Genomic DNA, 22,999 nt, shown 5'->3' on the forward strand with positions numbered 1-22,999 from the left:
ATTAAGATCCCATTTAAACTCCACCTATTGACTTTCTAGCCCTCTGTGGAAGGTCACAGAAGAATGACATTATCAACTGTGTGTTCAAAGTCCTCTTAACTTTGTGTTTCCTATGTTCATAGACTTCTCTGTATTTCAGTCTGGCTTAAATGAAAAAAAAAATTGTTTCAATATTGCCATTATGAATCCATTGTTCATTAGTTGACTTGGTAACATACTTCCTTTTCCCTTCCTTGATTGCATTTCCTCCTTTCCCAGGAGTCTGAGGCCTGAGGAGAGGCAAATGCCTGGCCTAGGAGTCTTGGGTTTTTCCCTCCTCCAGGCATTCTTTCAGTGACCTCCATGTCTGCTGAGAAGCATGGCAGTAGCCAGAAAGTCACAGCCATGTCCATTCGTAGGTGAAGTAGCCTTTATTCGGAAAACAACCAGTCAGGGAAAAAATAAATTGTAAAAGACTAAGTCAAATGCCAGTTCCAAGGTGTGGGGAAATGAGTTGGGTAGCCTAATCCACTCTAGAATGCTGAGTTTTCTTAAAACCTCTTTCCTTCAGCCAGCTATCTCTTCCCAAGGGCTTTGTAGTTTCACGTGAGAGCTGTTGGGACAAAGCAGATAATGGTTACTTGCCTGAAAGTAGCATTAACAGTTGCTAACTATGATACCTCCCCCTTCTCAGCAGAAGTCAGGTGGGACTATGGCTCAGTTAAAAAGAATGCCTTAGTAGGTAACACTGCTGGAAAAAGGCCACTAAGTCATAGGCATTTGGCCCCCAACATCTGCGTTACCCGTAGTCTAGTATTGTTAATAGTTGGTTTTGTACGAAACAAGTGGGAAAGAAACAGTTCAAACACAGAGAGAATCAACTCCATGGAAAACAAATTGTGTCTACAAGGAACCCAGATGATGTGAGATGTGGACTGTTTACCCTAACACTTACCAGCTAAAAAATGTGCCATGGCAATAGGTGAAATAATGTCAGGAAGCAGAGAATGATCTATAACTTCGTTAATTAGTTATAGACATTCTAGAAATTCTGTCTTAACTCTGAACCACTGTGGTCTCTAGGAGTCCAGAGTGAAAGCAAAACAGAGTAGAGATAAGATTATTTTAAGATGAAGGCTTAACTGAGGATGTTTGACAAAATCAACCTTCTCACCTAACACTCTACCTTACATGTAGAAAATAAGCCAAAGATGTTTCTTATTAATGTTGCTATTTGTCTTTGTTTGGGTTCCCCCCAGGAGCCAACTCTGGGAGAATTCAAGTACAAAGAGTTTGAGAGGTGATACAAAAGAAAGTGAGAACAAGGAAGGGAAGGCAGATAGTAAGGTTGTGAACCCAAGCAAGTTATCCATGTGTGTAACTGGGACTCAGTCTGGAGGTGAATTCTAGAAGCCAATGTAGAACACACACCTGAGTTTCCCAAGCATAGTCACTGCAGATGCCATTAGGAAATATTAATCCTCAGGCACTTCCGGCCTGCATCACATAAAGCCACTAGACAAAGAGTTGCACATGGAAGTCCAGCCCAACCATATTTCCTGGGCACCAACACAGGCTGCTACAATGTCATTACAGACAAAACCATATTCACCATGATCACAATAGTATAGAAAGAATTCTCCATCCAACTCTGCAACTATAACAGGAATCTCCAGCACGTCAAAGGAGAAATCCTCCAAGGTACCTGATGCTCACTGAACTATTTTCTTTATTCTAACACATACTTGGTGTAATTGCATGGACACTTTAATCTGACAAACACGTATTATCCATGTGGCTTAAGAACTCCAAAGAAGTGGAACAAACTCAAGATAAAGTCTTTGCTCTTAAGGAGACTATAATTTGAAGGGGAAATGATATATACAAATAACTATAATACAAGATAGAATGTAATACACCTCCATTCATTCACTCAGTATCTATTGAGTGTCCTTTGTGTGCCAGGGAAGCTTGGAGGGAAGGGGAAGTTTTCTTTATTGAGGTTCTTGGGAGTGTTGGGAATTGCTCTAAGAAGGGAAGGCTTTTGAAGAGGAAAGTGACATTCAAGCTGTATTTCAGGAATGCTGAGACATATAAGGCACTAAGAGATAACATCTAAGTAGCTCAGAAAGCATTAGTGAGCACATATTCTAGGCCTGCCTTTACACTAGACACTGGAAGAGACATAAATGAAGGGAAGGTTGTGATCTTTGCACTTAGAAAGCCAGTGTTGCACCTGACCAAGGAACATGACATTCTAGTTAAGAATCTAGAACATTTTTGCCTCCTTTACCTTCTGGTCAGGAGCCACTGTAAAGGGTCTTTTCTGATAGAGCAAGATGACAGTATACTAATAAAAGGCAACAAACTGTTCATAACCCTCTGAGAACCTCTAACCTTTAACCATTAACCTTTTACGTAAATCTAGTGTAAAGACTCCAAGCCTGTGTTTGAAAGATCAAGTTCTAGGATAAAGAAGATATATATACAGTTGACCCTTGAAAAACATGGGTTTGAGCTGTGTGGGTCCACTTATATGTGGATTTTTTAATGAATAAATACAATACAGTTCTGCAAAAAAAAAAAAAAAATAGAAAACAAAAAACAAAGAACAACAACAGCAACAAGAAAAACACCACACAAAACAAAACAAAAAAAAGAGATCAAGATTCTAATATGGATTCTTTCCTTACCTAACTACGTCCATTTAAAAGGACTATTAAATCTCACTGGGTTAGAGCTTGTTTATCTATCGTGTCAAATAATAAAACTTCATCCTACCTACCAAACAGAACAGTGAGGAGTAAATAAACTCGCAGATGTGAGAACATGTTGGTAAAGGGAAAGTGTTAAATCAAAGTTAGGTGTCATCATTAAGAACTTTCACACAAACCATATCAACAAGTTGAACTGAGTGCAGGGGAGACGGCAGGGACACAGAATCCCTGACAGCTGGCTGAGAGGTTAATCGGCAAAGGCATTGAGAGGAGCAGGTAGCCATTTAATGACACTATCACACAATAATGTGATTAAAGTAATAGAACAGATACGCAATCAAGATGAATAAGAATCTGTAACACTGACTCCAGGATTGGAAAACAAACAGATAAAATCAAGAAACCAGCAAAGTTCATTATACTCTTACAAAAGCACAGTTAGTTTGCATTTGTAATCGGAAAGTTTGTGTCCAAGCAAGGGTGCTTGAAAAGGGGACATTTAATAGATTATTTCTGAAAGCAGACAAATAGATTTTGGTGAGCCATGGACTATGAAAGCCATCTGCACTTACTTTGCCTGAGCTGGTCTAGCAGAACTCACACAAGGGTCACAGCACCAGGAATAAACATGAGCCAAGGAAATAGCTTTTCTGTGCTGTGCTTGGATTTAGGAGGTGTTAAGCCATTGGGCCAGTAGCATTCCAACATTCTCTGATATCATTACGTTACAAGTGGGGATTGAATGATGATGAATGGATTCTCAACCACCTAATCCCATGGACATCTGAACATTTGAGTGCCAGAGCCTGCCTAATTGGCATTTGGCTCCACAGAATGAGGCTGGTGGCCATGCTAGCTGGCAGACACATGGTCCAGTTTGCCCGTCTCAACTGTGTGATGACTTTGTGTGGATTTATAGGCCATCTGTCTTCCAAGGCTGCATTCGTAGAAATCTCTGTTCTTATGAGCTTTAAAAGATTTTACCTGCATGTGTTTGGCTATTTTTTTTTTTTTTAAGCTAACTAACCTGTTTTTTGCTGTTTGGTTGTTTTTTGGGTTTTTGTTTTTTGTTTTTTTGCAAAACCCACAAAACAATGTCACATCTTCTGTTTAGCATTTCTCTGGTCCTCATGTTGGCATAACAGGTTTCTCGTATTTTATTTTTCCTGCTAAAAGTCAGACTCATGGGTTGGAGAATAAAAATGTTAGAGGATGCCTTTAAATCACATGCAGAGATTAGAATGTAAATTAAGTCTGGAAAAGAATTTTAGTCCTTGATAGACAAATCCAAATCAAAGAGCTAATCCTCACGCCTCTGCCAGATGGGTCACTTGTGCTGCCTGAGCCCAGCTTCTTTCACAGATTAAAGTAACACGTTTTAGAGAGATAAGTAAATCAGGGGGAAAAATTGCTCCTTGGTCACATTCAGGACTATTTTTAGGACTAATCCAGAGTGCCCAGATTAAAGCCAACTGCCATGGATGCAAGACCCTCTCCTTTTCATCATCTGTGTCTCTTATCCAGCCCAGTGCTGGGAAAGTTATGTGGACAAACATTATCAGTCGCACACACCACCATCTGTCCCTCTCCATTGCCCCACTCACGCTTTGTACCCCTGTGACCTCAGACAAGCCACTTAACTTCTCTAAGCTTCAGTTTGTTCAACTAAAAATGGGATAGGATTTTTCTCATAGGATTTTAGTGCCTGGCACATGGTCAGTGCTCAAGTAAGGGTAACACTTCCTTCAATGATGATGATGATGATGCTGATGGCGATTATCATTGTTACTATTTACCTTCTCCCGGATTATGTATGGTATTCAATAGCAGGATAGCATGGTAGTTAAGAGCACGGAACACAAAGCCTGATTACCTGGGTTCCAATCCCATTTTATCCACTTGTAAGCTGTGTCACTTTGGGCAAGCTACCTGCCTTGGGTTTCTCATCCACATAAGGGGCATAAATGTATTACCCACTCCATGGAGTTACCATGAGGATGAAATGAGTTAATATTTGCACATACTAAACAGTACAGAAAAGTTCGTTAAATGACATACTGGAAATAGATAAATCTCAAGAAGCTCTTCAAAGAGCTTCTCTGTCTTCCTTTCCTATCCTGCTTGCACTTTTACAATACATTTCCTTTCAAGTCAGAATCCATTATTTAAAAAAAAATACTGTGTTTGTAAATACAGCCAGTTACATTTTCTTTCCCTGAGCCTCCACGGCATAATGTTTCTCTTTAGCGCTTTGCTGCTCCAGCTTACATCTGCTTTTAGGACTACCTCAGGAGCAGTTCCATGCCAGTGCTTTGATGCCATGATTGGGTCATTTCCAAGGTCACCATCCTGGTAAAAAACACATACTGAATAGAAAAGAGCCTGACGGCGGGACTTTCAAGGCACCTTGGTAATGTGCCATGAATTCTAGAGATTAGCTTCTGAGCATGCCTTGCTGTATTTTTCTCCTCTGGTCATGCAGCTCCTGTAAAGTATCATGAGAAAGTGTGGTGCTGAGGACTCACCACCAACCTCAGAAGTTTCAGGGCACAGGGGAACATCAGCTTGTGGTAACTGACCTTATCGATAGTCACTTTCATAAGCTTATAGGTAGAATATGAGGGCTTATGGGTTTATTTCAGATATACTTCTTGTGAATTTAAAAAGAAATTCTACTAGGGCTGAACAAAGAGGCTAAGAGGCCCTGTATTGAACAGGGCAGGTGACTTGTCACTGCAATGTAATGAAGAATCAAGTCTTCTATTGTTTAAGAATTGATCTGCCCTATTCTGAATTATCATAGTCCCCTCTTTGTGGTCTATTTTGATGGCTTTAGACATTTAGTGCCATCTAATTAGTGTTTCTGCCAGGGGCCAGGCAGAGGGACAGGGTAAAAATAAAACTTTTCTGCTGTTTCTCGCCACTGGGGAACACCAGGGCTTGGAACTTTAAGGAACATCTCCTGGGAAAGGAGCCACAACCTTTTCTCTTCAGGACACACTTGTCTGGAACTTCCCCTAGACTTGGGATAAGGAAGTCTTAGTAGAGGAGTGCCCTCAGAACCAAGAAGAAAAAACATCCTTTCCTCTGCCACCCCTCCCTTCCCTGAGGCAAAATTAGAATGCTTTGTTCCTACTGTATTGGAGAAGAGTGAAAGGACTTGGAAAGGAAGAGAGGAAATATCTCATCTGAATACTCCCAACTACACCTGAATTGAATATGTAATTTATCTCAGATGCCCTAGAATTTAGTTCTAGAAGTCTCCTTAAATTTTTTTTTAGATTTAATCAGAAAATTTCTCAGGCAGTGCTTTGAACTCAAATTATAATTTTACATGAGAGACTTGGGAAAAAGAATTACACGACATCAAATTAAATCTGGATGTATTTTCTTCTGATTGAATTAAGTTATGAGGAACACATCCCATGACCACCATAAGGGGAGTTGGACAATTCACTGGCACCCATAAAATCAGAGGCTGGCTTGTCTCCGTAATGACTGCCTTAGAAGCATGTAGACACTGGCACCTCCTTACACACATTAACATACCTGTTCCATACAAGCAGCCTTGTGAGGTTGGCAAGAGAAGCAAAGGGGACCAAGCACCTTTCTGCCTGATAAGTACCTGAGTGCTGAGACTGCTTCTGTGACTCTGATAACACTCTACCAGGGAAAAGATATAGCAAGGAACAGCCAACTGACAAATTACCCATCTAGCACCCTCTCTGGTGAGATATTGGTCACTGCTTACTCTTCACTAGAAAGATGTAAGTAAGAGAAAACCAGGGAGGCCTATGATAAGTCTCTGACCTGGCAAAATAGGTCAATGACAGAAGACCTTCAGCTCCTCCCATCTGATTCGATTTCCCTAAAAATGCTAGGATCAAAGGGCAAAGCATGTGAAATCTGACTTTATAAATTTAACAGTCTGGTGTAGTAGAAAAATCATGGGTGGGCACCTGGGTGACTCAGTTGGTTAAACATCCAGCTCTTGATCTCAGGTCAGGTCATGATCTAATGGTTTGTGAGATGGAGCCCTGGGTCGGGCCCTGTGCTGACAGCGTGGAGCCTGCTTGGGATTCTCTCTTTCCCTCTCTCTCTACCTGTCCCCTGCTCATGTGCATGCTCTCTCTGTCTCTCTCTGTCTCTTAAAATAAATAAACTTTAAAAAAAATAAAAGAAAACTCATGAAATATCAGGATAAATATGATGGTCTGAATATATTCAACTAAATTAAATTATCTTGAAACTACACTAAAATTAAAGGAGTTTTTTTTTTTTTTTTTTTAAAGGCGTAATCTGGCAAGGGTGGAGACAATAGGCTAAGAGACAATAATTACATAATGTCAGCAGCTAGTTATATGCTTATTGCTATTACAGACTGGGGAAACCTATCATACATCTGCCATGTAAAAAGCTGGGGACTAATCTGCATTATTCCATGAAACCTTAAAAGTCTTAAAAATTTATAGTGTCAGGTTCCTCTGGAAGTAGGTTTTGGAGTACAGCCTAAAATAAGGTTGACTACTGTTTAAGGGATAGTCGGAACTCCTCCCTGGATAAAGACTAAAGATTTACTCTCTGGAGATGAGGAAACAGAGGGTCTGAGGATGACACAGTCCCAGGTGAAGGCAGAGCTACAATTTTGAAAGCAAGGAGATAAAGTGATCATAAATGTACTGAGTGCTGAGTTCTCCAGCCTCCTTTCCGCATTTGCTCTGGAAGGCTGATATCCAGGCCTGTATTCTCCTGGCAAGTGATTAAATAGATCTTCTCTCAGGACTCTGATCAGTCCAGGATGAAAGTCCTAAAAGTATTGACATTAGCAGTCACTCCAAAGAGACAAAGACTGATCTCTCAGCAATGATATTTTATTTTCAAGTTTATACTCAGTTATCCAGATGCATTCAAAAATCCAGTCAAACTTTTGTAGTCTACCGTTTTGAAATATGAACAGAAAATTAAAAATTTCTAGACAAATGAAAAACTTTTTTTTCAAGTAGAAATAAGGAAAATGTAGCTTTGGAGAAAACAGTGAGAAGAAAACTTTAATTACACATGTGCTATTTATATCCTTAGAAAGATAACAGAACATATTTCACTACGGAAAAAAGAACACAATGCTATTTTTTAAGAAATACCAGAGAACACAAACTGGCCCTTAGAAGGGCCCTTAGATTGAAAAGAAGGGCAGGCGAAACAAAACATTAAAAGAGTATTCGAAATAAAGCTGAGGAAATCTCACAGAAAGTAGAACAAAGAAATAAAACTAATAATTTGAGAGAGGTTGTATTAAAATGCAAACTTTGACCAAATAATGTTCAAGAAAGAGAGAACAGAGGAAATTATCATAGAGATAGTTCATGAAATGCTTCAAAGGAGGCGGAAGGAGGCAGAGCAACAGTTGATGGCCATGGCGTTTGTGCAACACCACATGACAGTTTCTTTGCAGCAAAGATATTGCTGAAGAAATATAAGACTTCTAAATGGCCACTGGGACCATCATTTTGTCATGCCACTTGCCTCTTTTATTACTTTCAAGATCGTTTCTCCCCATTGAAGTCCAATCTTTTCATTTTTGCATCACTGGTTTCCCTTTTCATTGAACACCTGAACTTCTGAACAAAATAGCTTCATAGAGCAGTGTTTTTCCTGTTCCTTAAGGGACTTCAATTTTTCCTACTTCGGTTCTGAATGGTTCAAAGGCTACATACACTTACTATGATCTTTAGGTGTCATTATATGAGTGGCATATCCAATTGGAAACATACCAGTCTTCTAACAAGAAAATATGTAAAGGGCTTTATTTGTAGGCTTTGTAAGCTGGCCTTATCCTTCTGGACTTATCTTCTTGGTTTTATTCCAGAAAGTTGTAGCATTGCTTTTAGTTGTAGTTTGATGTTTCCTAATGTCATCCTAATATGGGACAGTTTGTTTTTGATTTAGCTAGTAATCTTCCCTAATATATTAAATCACTGGAACTCAGAATTTATGGGAAGAAGAGACTTAAGAGCTTGTATAGTTTACCCATCCTGTGGTTGAGGAATTTGCCCCTTATCAGTTACTGCTGGCAGAAATGGAAGCTAGATTTTTTGTGTGTTAATTTTTTTAATGTTTTCATTTATTTTTGAGAGAGACAGAGACAGAATGCGAGTGGGTTGGGGCAGAGAGAGAGGAAGGCACAGAATCTGAAGCAGCCTCCAGGCTCCAAGCTGTCAGCACAGAGCCTGACACGGGGCTTGAACTCACAAGCTGTGAGATCATGACCTGAGTTGAAGTTGGACACTCAACCGACTGAGCCACCCAGGTGTTCCTGGAAGCTAGATTTCTTATTCTGTTACTAATTTGTTTAGAAAAACAGTGTTTTCTAGCTTAATTCTCAAGGTTTTTTATTTTTTCTATGCTCCTCAGTATACCAGGAAAAAAATGTAAGCAGTTTTGCAAAAATAGTGCAAGGTTGATGGAGAAAGGACTGATACATTTAGGTCAATAGCAACAACAATTATCCAGCTATAGGTTATATGCAAAAAAAAAAATCCTTTAAAAGTCTTTTTTCTGTCCCAAAGCTTTTACTAGTCAGAAGTATTTTTTAAGCTAATTCATTATGCCAAAAACATCTGCATTTTTCCCAGTGAATTGCTGATCCCTTAGCTGACACTTTACAACTTATAAACCTACTACTCCTTATCCTTACCATTTCATTGACTTTTCTTGACTTTGACATATGTCTGCCTAGTCATTTGGTGCATCAAAAGTCTTCCACATTTGCTCTTTATTAGCAACGCAGAGCTTTGGGGTTGAAAAGTTGCTCCCAGTTGTCTGTTCACCTGCAGTCTGTAATAATATTCTGAACTGTCTTCCAAACTCTTTCATTGTTCTTATTCAAGGTTAGGTAAATTCCTTCACTGGGAACTTTTAAATTATTTAATATAATTAATTGTAAATAATCTTCACAAATACTGACTCACCCAACTCTGGGTTGTTGGTTTTTTTTTTACTATTATTGATTTAAATCTAAGCTAAAAAATTATGTTAAAATCTTCAACTCCTGTAAAATTGTAAAGGTAGAGAAGATAACCCAAAGGTTATGTTTGCTTGACCTATAGAATATTAACCAGCTTTATATTCAGTTTAGCAATATTTTTATAGGTTTTGTTTGGGGGTTTTATAGGTTTGTTGGGGGTTTTGTTTGGGTGATGTGCTAACACACACGTGTGCATACATTGGTGTCTCACAGCCTTCTTTGAGATTCAAGTTTTGCCATCTTCTTGGCTTTCTCATTAATGAATTAAATGAAACTTGGACACATGTTCTTTGGCATATTATCAAGTATAACTTGGCCTTAATTATAATATCCTCCTTTGGGAATAACAAATATATAGCTTATACATATAAGATTTTCTGTCTTGCACCTATGAAAGACATCAAAATTAATGAGAAGCATGGCTCAGAATTTTTCTCAACATATACCCAGAAGGCACTAGACACAATAAATGGGCATTGATGCTAAAGTTAAAATTAGTCATCCTCGCCATATTGGTGTGTTTTGTTTTAATTGCTCCTTAAAGTTGCTGATCAGGCCAAAGGATATTTATTCCTGCAAGATAACAGACACAAACTGACAGCCTTAGAGTCACCAACACCATAAAAGTGGTTTGATTAGCCACACAACATTATATTGCTGTCATTTGCATGCCTTCAGAAGGAGCATACACTTGTGAGTTTTCCACACTCCACGGCTCCCTAGTGCACACATTATTCCATTGGTCACATTACTTTCCTTCCTGGGCCCCTAAAGACACTTGCCTTTACTCGTGTCCTCTGAGAAATAGCTGTAGTTAGAGACTGAGCTATATGAAATTGTCATTTGCATAGGTTAAAATTGCCAAAATTAGCAATTTCATATGATTTGACCTAATCAGATAAAAGAATCAAAATTATTCTATCCTTCATGATCTTCCAGTTTCAAATGAATTTATTTCCTATTTTGAATCACTAATAAGCAAAATAAAAAGACTGATATAACACCTACTGTGCACAAAGGATTGGGGTAGATGCCAGGGACGACAAAAATATCAAGGCACACCCTGCTTTGGAAGAGCTCGTGCCTGATTTTCAAAGTGTGAATGATCTTATTTTCTATTAGATCATGAGCTCTATGAAAGCAGAGGCTGTGCTTCAGTTTTCTGTGTACTCATCACGTGGCAGATGTTCAATAAATCTTTGTTAAACAAAACGGTAACAAAGTGGAAGGTAATGAGAGAAGGAAGAAGGAAAGGAGAGAAGGAGGGAGGGAGAAATGGGCATTAGTTTGAGAAGCTGCCAAGGTGGACTTGTCACAGGGGAAAAAAAAGGAAGAATATGAAGAAATTAATTTTTTTAAAAAAATATTTATTTCTAAATGAGTTCTAGACTCCAAAATATTCTTTTAAACTATCTATTGGAATAGCTTTGACTCTAAGTGGCATTGATTTTGGTTTGTTTCCAAAATGAAACCAGTCTGAAAGGATATATGCATTTCATCATAAATGAATTTTAAAACGAAGCTTCAAGAGCAGTAACCAAAATATTTTCATAAATGGTAGCATGATTGGAACAATTTCTTTGTTAGTTGATGCTTATTTGATGGTACAAACTATGGCATCTATTAAAATTCACACAAACATACCAGTATGTTGACCTTTATGTCATTTCTAATGCATAAGACCTTCTTAACACTTTTTCCTTTTGTCATTATTTAACATATCAAAGTATATATTAGAGCTGGTTTTTATTAAGTTCATAGTGCAAAAAATTATTCCTATTTCAGTTTGTTTAGGAGATTTTTCTTTTCATAAAACTCAGCTTCACTCACCAACAACCAATAACTGAATTTACTTTTAAAATGTATTTATTCCTAGAAAATATTAAAGGCAGTTTCGCTGTAATTTTTCCAGAATTGAGAAAAGTACTCATCAGTTACTTTGAGAAACCTATTGGATGTAAAAAGATTTACATTGTGGTCAGTAGTCAAAACTAGCTTTGTCACTTGTGGATGGCACACAACATTTTATCATTCAAGAGTATTGTTCAAATCAATAAATATTAGAATTATTAGAGATCATGCTTGTACTTATGGGTTTGGATAGGGGTAAAGAGAAGGAAAAACCATTGGTGAAACAATAAATTGCTAGAACTTGAAAAGAAAGCACACTGGGTTATGTGTACTAAAAAAAAGGCTTAAACATGGGTATAGCCTCTAAACCAACAGTTCTATCCTGGGAATTCATCCTAAAGAAATAATTAAGAGTTTGTGCACAGATTTAACTATCAGAGTATTCAGCACAAAGTTATTTATACTAGTGAAAAATTAGAAACAACTTTAACATCCAATGACAATGAAAGATTACTTAGCCATGCTATGGTTACATATCTTATATACATAAAATATAAATATTATAAATTACATGACAATGTTTCTAACATATTGTTCAGCTAAGACAAAGGTCACTAAATCTAATTAAGGTTAGTCTAATTACTAAATGATTGCACCTTCATAAAAGAATTACACACACACATACACACACACACGTTTTTTTGTTTTCCTGGAGGGCATACACACCAGGATTTTAACAGCACCTAGTTCTGAAGAAAGAGTTAGACTCGTTCAAAAAAGTTTTACTTTTTATTTCTGTTCATCTCTTTTTCTAATTTTTTTTTCAGTGAGCATATGCCACTTTTATGTTAATACAAAACTCTTTCAGCAACAAGAAAGAAATGCTACCCTCCAATGTTTACAAGCAGTGTCCCTACTACTCACAAATGTGCTGGGGTTTTTGAGGCTCTTATTGTTAAGGTTGAAGAAATAAACTATGGTAATGATCAAAATAGTGAAGATGACCTCTCTGGGGATTCCATAAAGATTACCATAATAAAGATAAAGAATTATCTCAATATTTAGCATCAGTCATCTCAGAAAGGTTACAACAAAAGCAAAATTCTAAATAAGATCCGAGTAAGCTAAAGTGGGAGTCATATTTCTTCCATTTGAAGTAAAGCCATTCTAAATAAGAAATTTAAAGACCTCCTTGTTTATGAGCATTTGAGTTTTTATTCCTAGGAAAGACTCATTTGTGGTCATCTATATTTTATGTTTCAGAGAAAAAAATCACTATTTGAAAACACTTCCACCTCATTTTAAATAATAAACCCATTCTTGAATAACTTTTTTGATTATAAAAGTAACATATGCTCATAATAGGAAATTTGGAAATTCAACCCTAATTCTATTACCCAGAGAGAAGCGCTCATAACATTTTGATGTCCATTCATAAAGTTGATAACCATTTTTAATTTAAGAACAAAAGATTGGTATTTAGGTATTTAAATCCTCTGAAAGTCAGTGAGACTCATGTAAGTACCTTTTTCTCTATTATCTGTGGCATTGGGAGATAATTGTAATGCAATGACATAATACTTGATGACTGTTATCCATGTTAAAATGCAATTGTGCCTACTGTCTTCTACCTTGGATGCTACCAGAGTTTTCTGGAAAAAAAAAAAAAGTTAAAGCACCATGATACCAGCAACCCATAAAAAGAACACATTCACATTCTTCTTAACTCTTTATTTCCTCCAGGACAGATATCAGTGGATGGCTTTATGCGCTATCTGAGTGGAGAAGAAAATGGAGTCGTTTCGCCTGAGAAACTGGATTTGAATGAAGATATGTCTCAGCCCCTTTCTCACTATTTCATCAATTCCTCACACAACACCTACCTCACAGGTACGAATTCACAGTTCTTTGACAATGACTTTAGCCAATCTCACCAAATTTCATCAACCTCTACTTTCTGTTGATCAGAAGGGAAGGCATGTTTTCTTTCATTTCCTGGATGTAAGATGCCTCTGAGAACTGACTTCCGGGACCAGAGGCTCTGCCTGTAAGAGGAATGTCACTTCTTCACAACATATCTTTTCCTGTTTTTAAGTCTTCTAAAATGTATCCTGTGTAATATCTTTGGGCCAATGGAATTTTTGTTGATTTGACCTCCTTCTTTAGTGGACTTCAAACCATTGGCAATACTACCTAGTTCTCTGGACTCTTTTCATATACAGCAAATTTCTTTCATTTAAAAAGATTTTTTAAGTGTATTTATTTTTAGAGAGAGAGAGAAACAGCGCAAATAGGGGAGGGGCAGAAAGGGAGAGAGAGTCCCAAGCAGGCTCTGGGCTGCCAGCGCAGAGTCTGATATGGAGCCTGATTCCACGAAACTGGGAGATCATGACCTGAGTCAAAACCAAGAGTCAGACGCCTAACCGACTGAGCCACCCACGGGCCCGAGAAAAATTTCTAAAGCATAAATAATTTACTTTCAAGGCAAATAGCTAATTTTGCTCAAGGTGCAATGGGGCTTTAGATGTAAACAAATTTACCCCTGAATGACAATCTATACTTCATTGTAAATATTATAATAATGAAGGAAAAACAAATGTGCTTCCAAATGTGATCCTAAATTGAGCATTGCCATATTTTTAGTAGATTCTTAAACAGAAAAACATTAAAGATATATATATCACCTCAACTTAGTTTAAAATTAACATTTTTAATAAGTACAGATTTTAATAAAGCTAAAAACATTTGTATAATCAAAATACACTTCTTGAAGAATACTTTCCATATGGCAGATTTCTAAATACCAGCCTTGAAAAAACTTTGTAAAAAATCTACTGGTTACAAAAATAAAGGCTTTTCAGGGTGCCTGGGTGGTTCAGTTGGTTAAGCATCTGACTTTGGCTCAGGTCATGATCTCACAGCTTGTGAGTTTGAGCCCCGCGTTGGGGGATTCTGTGCTGACAGGTCAGAGCCTGGAGCCTGGTTTATCTCTGCCCCTCCCCGATCGAGCTTTATCTCTCTCTCTGTCTGTCTCAAAAATAAACATTTAAAAAAATTTTTAATTAAAAAAAAAAAAGGCTTTTTAAAAAGCCATATCACTATCTTACTTCAGACAGTCCTCACCCAAATTAGTAGAAGATAGCCAGACCTTAAGACCCACAATGTACCTGAAGTCTGGGGTCTCATTTGATACATATAAGTTGTAGATGCCCACCATGCCTTGAGAGAGGTTTTGATGTGCCCATGGCTCATTGTCTAGGGGCATGCGGTTTGTGTTGCAGGGTAGACCAGCGATGCTATGAACATAATGACAGGGGCATTATTCATGGGTGTCCAAGAGAATTTTACAGGATTCAGTTATACGGCAAATAAGCAGCTCTTTCATCTAAACTCCTTAAGGAGATCCATCCATCCCAATACAAATGTATGTTGTATTGGTATCAAATGCAGCATTGGCCCGGTATCCCACATTTGGTGAAAAAATGGCTTAGAATAGAAATGACCCTTTTATAGAGAGAGCAAAGTAGCCTCCAGACAGCTAGAGTGGGCTGTTCCCAGGATTATTCCGTATACTCTGAGAACATCTAATCAGAACCAGATAATCTGAGTTCTAGCCTGTTGAACTGCAACTTGTATGTTCTTCATAAAAACTGGGTGGCTATCAGACTACTCTCAGCCTGTTTTATTTCAACTGACATTATCTACTAGGAGAGATTCCTGCCAAAAAGTAATGAGATTCATGTTTGGCTCATCCTAAACTCTATTTTTGTCATTTCTTGCTGCATAACAAATCACTTCAAAATTCAGTGGCATAAAACGCCCACCATATTATTTTCATCCTCATTCTGTATGTCAAGAATGCAGATAGGGCACAGAAGAGATGGCTTGTCTCTCTTTCCTGGTGTCTTGAGCTCCAGCTGCCAAATAAATACCTGGGGGTAATGCAAACACGTTGGGTGTTGGAACGGTCTGGGTGCTTCCCCACCATCATGTCTGGAACTTGAGCTCGGTTAGGACTCCTGACCTAGTTGCCTATAAGAAGCTTCACCATGTAGGTTAGGCTTCCTCACAGCATGGCCACCCCAGGGTAGGTGGACTTCTTACATGGCAGGTCATGGCTGCCAGAACAAGTGTCCCAAAGAACAAGGAGGAAGCTTAACTGCCTTATTTTACATCACCTCTGAAGTTCTGTGCTGTCACATTCTTATTTGTTAAAACAGTCACAAACCTACACAGATTAAAAGGGAGAAAACAGACCATAGTCCTCCTTGGGAAGAGTGTCAAAATACTTTTAATTTGTTATCTTCTCAGGGGATTCTTAATCCTATTTGGTACCAGTGACCAATTTGTCATTCTGGTGAAGTTTATGGACCCTTGTAAGAGTAGTATTAAGTGCATAAAATAAAGTATATAGGATTAAAGAGATAATTTCCAATGGAATATTTTTATCAAATATTAAAAAACAAATTTGTGATAAAATAATATGTATTTCAATGAGCACAATTTAAAAATTAGTATAAATAATATGATGTGACTATTTGCAATAATGGAATAGGATGTGAAAATATCTATAATTTCACAGTTCTGCTTGTACTGCTTGATTTGTGACCTGCATTTATAAGAGATTGTTAAATTTAACATAGAAGTTTAGATTAAAGGTGTAATCTTGGTTTCTCATCCAAGTTTGAGGAGGTCAATAGAAACTCAAATTAAGAGTCTAGATCTTGGGACACCTGGGTGGCTCAGTCAGTTAAGTGTCTGACTTGATGGCAGCTCAGGTCATGATCTCAGGGTTTGTGAGATCGAGCCCTACATCGGGCTCTGCACTAACAGTGTGGAGTCTGTGAATTCTCTGTCTCCCTCCCCAGCTCACGTTCTCTCTCTCTCTCTCTTCTCTCTCTTTCAAAATAAATAATCATTTAAAACAAAAAAAAAAGTCTAGATCTTTCACTTGATAGCATCCTAAAAAATATAACTGTAAATACTGACACATGATGGAATCTTGCATTTAAGACTACAAGATTCTTAAAAATATGTAAATATACATTCGGTTAAATTTTGGACATTATATGTGGTTTCATCTGCCTGGAAGTCACAGTATGCAATAATTTTACCAATAGTCCTTCTTATCTCCAAAAGTGCCTTTCAACTGATGTATTTACATCCATTAGTATCTATATTATTTGCCATATAATAAATGAGGCAATGGTAGCAAAATGATGGAATAGTAAGACTGATTAGATATAGTCTATATCCTTTTTACCTTCTCTCCGAGGACATTAATTTCTCTTTCTGCTTATCTTTATGGACTTATGGTTTTTAAATTTTATGTAGATTCACCAACCACAGCCATTGTTCTTTTTTTGGTAGTCGAATTGTCTCAGCTTTGGTCAATGGAAACATTTCTTAGGCTGGTTTCTATATTCTCTTGACACAACCTATTGATCTTTGAAAATGTCCTTGCTTTCTGGCACATCAAGATCTTCCAGGCTTACTTTGTTCCTTTCTGCACTACACGTGGAAATCAGACTTTTCCCCTGAATGACCTCTGGTTCCTTTTAGTGGAAAAAAAAAATTGGGTAACAGCAATTTGAACCCTGCACTATGGAACATTGTCTCTGGACCATTTCAGTGAACAAAGAAAAGATACATTTGTTTATGAACTGTGCCAGTTCATATAAATATCTTCATTCCTATCTTCCAATTTATTTAAATTCCTGATTCTATAACTGTGCTTCCTTTAGCAATCTTGATACCTATGAAATTTACGTAATTAATTCACTTATTTTACTAACAACAAAATAATAGCTCCAAGAAAATTGTTCAGTATCAATAGGAACTATAAAACTACAAAATACTGTTCAGTTTTTCTCTGTAATTCCTTTTTGTGGATGTTTTTTAACTGCATTTCACCAAGGATTTTTAGTCTACTGAATTTCTTCCAGAGTCACTCCTTTGCCCTACCTCTGAATACCTTGGTAGGTACAGATGCGGTAGAGAATTTGGCTTCGTTGTGTCGGCTTGGTTTTTGAGTGTCAGCAAATTAATGGTTGATAGTTATCAGAAGTTGAAGCTTTCAGCTACTAAGAGAGAGAAGGGTCCACTCTACTTTTTGATGAAGAAAGAATTCAGGGGCACCTGGATGGCTCCCTCAGTCAAGTGTCCCAACTTCGGCTCAGGTCATGATCTCATGAGTTTGAGCCCCGCGTTCGGCTCTGTGCTGACAGCTCAGAGCCTGGAGGTGCTTCAGCTTCTGTGTCTCCCTCTCTCTCTGCTCCTCCCTTGCTCATGCTCTGTCTCTCTTTGTCTCTCAAAAGTAAATAAACATTAAAAAATTTTTAAAAAAAGAATTCAAAGAGCTGTCTCCAAATTGTAGTACAAAGGTCTCAGATCACCACCATCTGATATACAGGATTTCTGACCAAATAAACCAGGTCTCTTGCCAATTATTTAATTTCCAAAGTAGTATTAGAATTCCCATATTTTCAAATATTCAGATTTTAAAGCTATGTTATCTATGTGAAACCATGTTATGATCTTTACAGGTTTTTTGTGTCTTAACTTGTTTACTTTTATGAGCTGTACATTATTTTACTGAGGTTTGCATTATATAAATCCACATATTTTCTATGTTCCTTTATCCCAATACCAGTAAAAGTCTTTCATTTTCCTACAGGTGAATTAAGGAAGATTCCCCATAGTTAACAAAAAAATCTACATATAAATTCTAATACAGGCTCTGGACGTTTTGTCTGAAATTCTCTTTTGAGAATTTGGTTTTACTTCATATGATATTATTAGTATCCTCACTTTAATTATAGATAAACCTAATGTAGAGCTGTCCCAGAGGCCTTCGGGTAAGATATAAACATTGATGATACAGAAATCCAAACTTCCCAAAGCCAATTAAGAATATTACAAAATAAAGTTAGAACCAAAGTAAAACCCAATAAAATCCAATTAAATGTTAAAATCAATACCTAGGAAATGAGATCTTATACTTTATAGGCATTTCCAGAACAAGTAGAAACTTTTTCTATAGAAATGTTATTTCATATAAAGGGTATTTGGTGGAAAAAGGAGTTTTCCTATTCAAATGAGTTTTAGAAATGCTAGGTACAAACAAAGGTTGGCACCTATTACAGTATGTTTTGAACATATGGGAAAAAAGCTTACAGATGCACAATCATTAAGGTTATGATCAACCCTGTTCCCCCACTGTGTCACCACCTTACTTATTTTCTTGGAGCACATTAAGAACTAGTATTCCTGAGAATGCTGGTCTAAATTCAAATAAAGAGAATTTTGATATTTGGAATGTTGTATTTTGAGCATTCAAAGGAACTATAAAAGTTAAATGTACAATATGAAAGCCAATCAATTTAGAAATGCATTATTATTATTATGTCTATTTCGTTATTCATTATTGCCCTTCTGTTGACCATCAGGATGCCCAGAAGGAAAAATAAATGGGATCATTGAAAGAAGTATATGCACATCAACAGAATGAGTTGGTTTTTAATTATGATGGTCATTTTTCATGGGGTTTTAGATAGTCTTGGCAGTACATCAAGTAGTGATTATGTTTTAAATTATTATTTTTCCTTGAGGAACCCACCCTTATGGCTCAAAACAAAATTCTCTCAGAACAGTATGCACTCATTTCAACCTATACTTTTTCAGCTCTTCATAAATCTGTACTCTAATCAATTTGGGAGATAATGGCTCCATATTCATGGACAAGAAAAGTGTTATGTCTCTGAAAAATTAACATCTCCGTTCAGCTTAAAACACACACACACACACACACACACACACACACAAACACACACATTAGATTTGAGGTTTTAGTTATCTTCCAATGAATTAAAACACCTGATTGAATGTATCAAATAATTATTCAACTCCTCACATATATGCTCTGAGCTGCATAAAAGTTCTAGAAATGATTTACCCTTGTCATTTATCCACTACCAGCCCAGACTGAGTGTTACTCTCTGCTTTTCCATCTCTCTTACTCTTTTAACCCTTACCATGTGTAACCTTTTGTAATTTATTTTTGGTTTAAAGCACACACAAACCTATGAAAGTTGGTGGCAGAATGGAAAAAGATCATGTTTAGCAAATAAACAGACTGCATTTAAATCTCCCTTTAAGTAAATTAACTCTTCTAAGCCTTAGTTTCTTCATTTGTAAAATGAAGATAAATTGAAACAACCAGAGTATTTTTGGTCATTAGTAATAAGATACTATTACTTAATGGCTTGAATGTTAAGGAATTTATTACCAATCACAGCAAGAAGTCCAGAAGCAGAGTAGTTGAGGGTTGATTAAATTAGAAATTCACTGATGTCATCAGAGACCCAGACACTTTCTATCTTTTTGCTCTCTTTATGGTTGCAAGATCCCTGTTCATCCTGAGCATTGCTTCCCTATGAAATAAGATCCACATGGGGCACAGGGCAAAGGTCTGTCTTATGGCCCTTTGTGGGAGTGAGGTCTCCTGCCCCTACCCAGTAGACTTTCCTTTATGCTGTATTAGATACAGCCCAGAGTTATACACCACATAGCAATGCCTACATTAACCACTAACGTGGACCACAGAAGTATTGTGAATGATTAGGAAGAATTAAGATTTACCCCAGGGCTGAAGAGGGGACCATGAAGCATACCAGAACCTAAATAGAATATTCTGTTGGCAAGGAGAAAGAGAAAGAAGAGCAAGAAAGGGCAACCGGGTGTAAGTGTAAGATTGGGGTGAGAATTAAACTCCCTGGCACTTAAGAACTTCTCCATTATTTGTACTTGCCTACCTGCCCAGATGGGTAGGGGTAAGGAACATGTCGAGTGTCCTTTGTGCATCCCCAGGAACCAGTATTTGCCTCTCATAGAGAACATGTTTGAGAATGTGCACAGACCCTAATGGTGAAGCTTCTGTAATCAGTAAGGCATATGCTGAAAGTTGCTTCCCCACTTTCTCACCTAAGCCATCTTGTCACAATTGGATTCATGTTGAAGACAGCTTCATGGTCTCCCTGGGGCAAGAGGCAGACACTTTGGGAGAGACATCAGATCAAATGGATCCCCTTAGAAATGGTCAAGATGAATAACATAGAATTTATATTTTGGACAGTTTTCTCAACTGTAACTGTGGAATTAGGTGACTTGAACGGCTGACACAGCATTGAAAGCAAAAGGCGAAATGGTTCCTGTCTCCATTTATAGAAAGAGATCATATTTATGGAAGAAGGCCACTGAATTAACAAATACATCACATTCTGGAAATTTTTTGCCATAGAGGTTGAAAAGAAGACAATACATAATGATAACCATAAACATAGACAATTTCTCAGAAGCCTATGTTAATAGAAGGATTGTTATTTTCCATTTTCTGATCTTTTCAATCCATGGATGCCTTGAGTAATCCTAGACAAAGCACAAGTGAATGTAGCCAGCTGACCAAAATGAATGCAGCCAAGTGAGAAGTTACAGAGCTATGACTTGGGGCAGTATTATGAATTGAACTGAGATGGAGCTTCAGCTCTCCAGTTCAATCATGGGCTTGGAATATACTCCAGAGGGTATTCACAGCTAGGCAGAGATGATGTCAGATACTAGTTACAGAAATAACAAGGGTTGAGTGACTCATGACATATCATTAATCCCAACCCCAGGCAATCCCCTGGCCCAGAAGCTATATTTTATTGGATGTAATCAAATGGAAATAAAATGGGTGGTGGGATATAATAATGAGGAGTTAGGAATGTTAGGGAAGAAAAATAAACTAGCTTTGAGGATTTAGGCAGAAAAAGATGAAATAATGGAGAATGTTAATATACATATTTGGAAGAAAAATCTCCATAAATGAAGGAAAACACACAGGGAACCTAAAATGCATTCCAAGGAATAGAGCAATTATGGGTAAGTGTGAATTTTCTAAAAATATGCTTTCTTTGGGAGGCTTCCATTTCTAATAAAGACTATTCATTTTAAGATTGAACAAGTTGACCTTTGAAGGATTCTTCTGGGCTTAGGTTGTTGGGGAATAAACATAACATACACACATATACTCTCTGTCTCTCTCTCTCTCTCTCTCTCTCTCTCTCTCTCTCTTTCTGTCTGTCTCTCATCTTCCATTCCTTGGTGTTTTTTTCTTCAGATTCCTCTGCATCTCACAAACCCAACCCCATATCTTACCAGGTCTTTAGAAACATTAACTGATTAACATTCAAAAAATACATCAAATACCAGCTAATTTGTTCTTTCAGTGATAAAAAAATTTTTTTGCATGCAAATCCAAAGAAATGTTTCTAGAAATTTTTTGAAACTTTTATGACAGAAAGCTTTAGTGTGACTGAGGTATTTATCTACTAGAGTCTACCATTAAATCTTATCTAGTTTATGTATCCGTGGGAAGTTCCCTCCTGAAGTTAGTAACACTCAGTGAACTGTTCATGAAATAGACTCAGAACCTGCACATTGTGTAATGGTATTGGATAGTCAGTAATACATTTAAACAATTTTCTAGATAGCACACAAGAAAATCTTCTCTACTCTTTAATAACATACCATTTTCTGCAGGAGCTAGCATTTTTAATGAGTTATCCAATAATTATTTGCATTCTTCACTTTCTTTAGCTAAAGCAGCCTCCCTTAAGCTTAAAAATCATATAAATAACTGTCACTGCCCACCCCCATTTTTTAATGCAGCAAAACCTTTATTACAATAAACTTTCAGGCAATTATAAATGGCAAATTGATTATTTAGCATCAGGAACTTTCCAGAATATTTTGTCAGCATTTCTTCCTTCACAAAGACATTTGTGTGTTTAAAATGCCCTATTTTTCCAGCAGAGAAAAGTGATTATGAAAACCTACTTAATCAGCCTTTCATGCATTTACTAGAACTCTATAGAATTCAAGACTGTCATCCTTTTGTTATGCTGATGTTTGGGTGTTGTGACATGCATATAAAAATAAAATTAAGCCAATAGGCTTATCCCATTTTCTTTGTCCTGTATGTTTTCCCTGGGCAGATCTTGTCTATTTCCAAGTTATTTTGACTGTTTTCATCAGTTTGTCATTTTTTAACTATTTAAAAAATGGTGGAGACTTATAGAGTAGAAATCAGAGAAAATATTTAATGTGAAAAACCAAAGCTTCCATTGTGTGTTGATGGTCGGCCTGTCTCAAAAGTTATTTATTATTAACTTTTTAAAAAATAACTTATCAAGGGGCCCCTGGGTGGCTCAGTAGGTTGAGCATCGGACTTCAGCTCGGGTCATGATCTCGTGGTTCCTGAGTTCAACCCCGCATCAGGCTCTGTGCTGACAGCTCAGAACCTGGAGTCAGCTTTGGATTCTGTCTCCCTCTTTCTCTGTCCCTCCCCGACTCATGCGTAAGCACTCTCTCTCTCTCCCTCTCTCTC

The 22,999-nt window shown here is 37.3% G+C and overlaps 1 protein-coding gene across 3 annotated transcripts in view; it reads left to right on the plus strand.

Annotated features, from left to right (window-relative positions):
• PLCB1 (phospholipase C beta 1) overlaps nt 1-22,999 on the plus strand; it is a 699,274-nt gene that overhangs the window by 501,355 nt on the left and 174,920 nt on the right. For all 3 annotated transcript variants that reach the window (XM_045445282.1, XM_045445284.1, XM_045445283.1), the window contains exon 10: nt 13,315-13,461. In XM_045445282.1, coding sequence (XP_045301238.1) covers nt 13,315-13,461 — 147 coding nt within the window. The remainder of the gene's footprint in view (nt 1-13,314; nt 13,462-22,999) is intronic.

The sequence above is a fragment of the Leopardus geoffroyi genome, chromosome A3 (assembly GCF_018350155.1).
Source record: "Leopardus geoffroyi isolate Oge1 chromosome A3, O.geoffroyi_Oge1_pat1.0, whole genome shotgun sequence".
In the NCBI taxonomy this organism is placed as follows: domain Eukaryota; kingdom Metazoa; phylum Chordata; class Mammalia; order Carnivora; family Felidae; genus Leopardus; species Leopardus geoffroyi.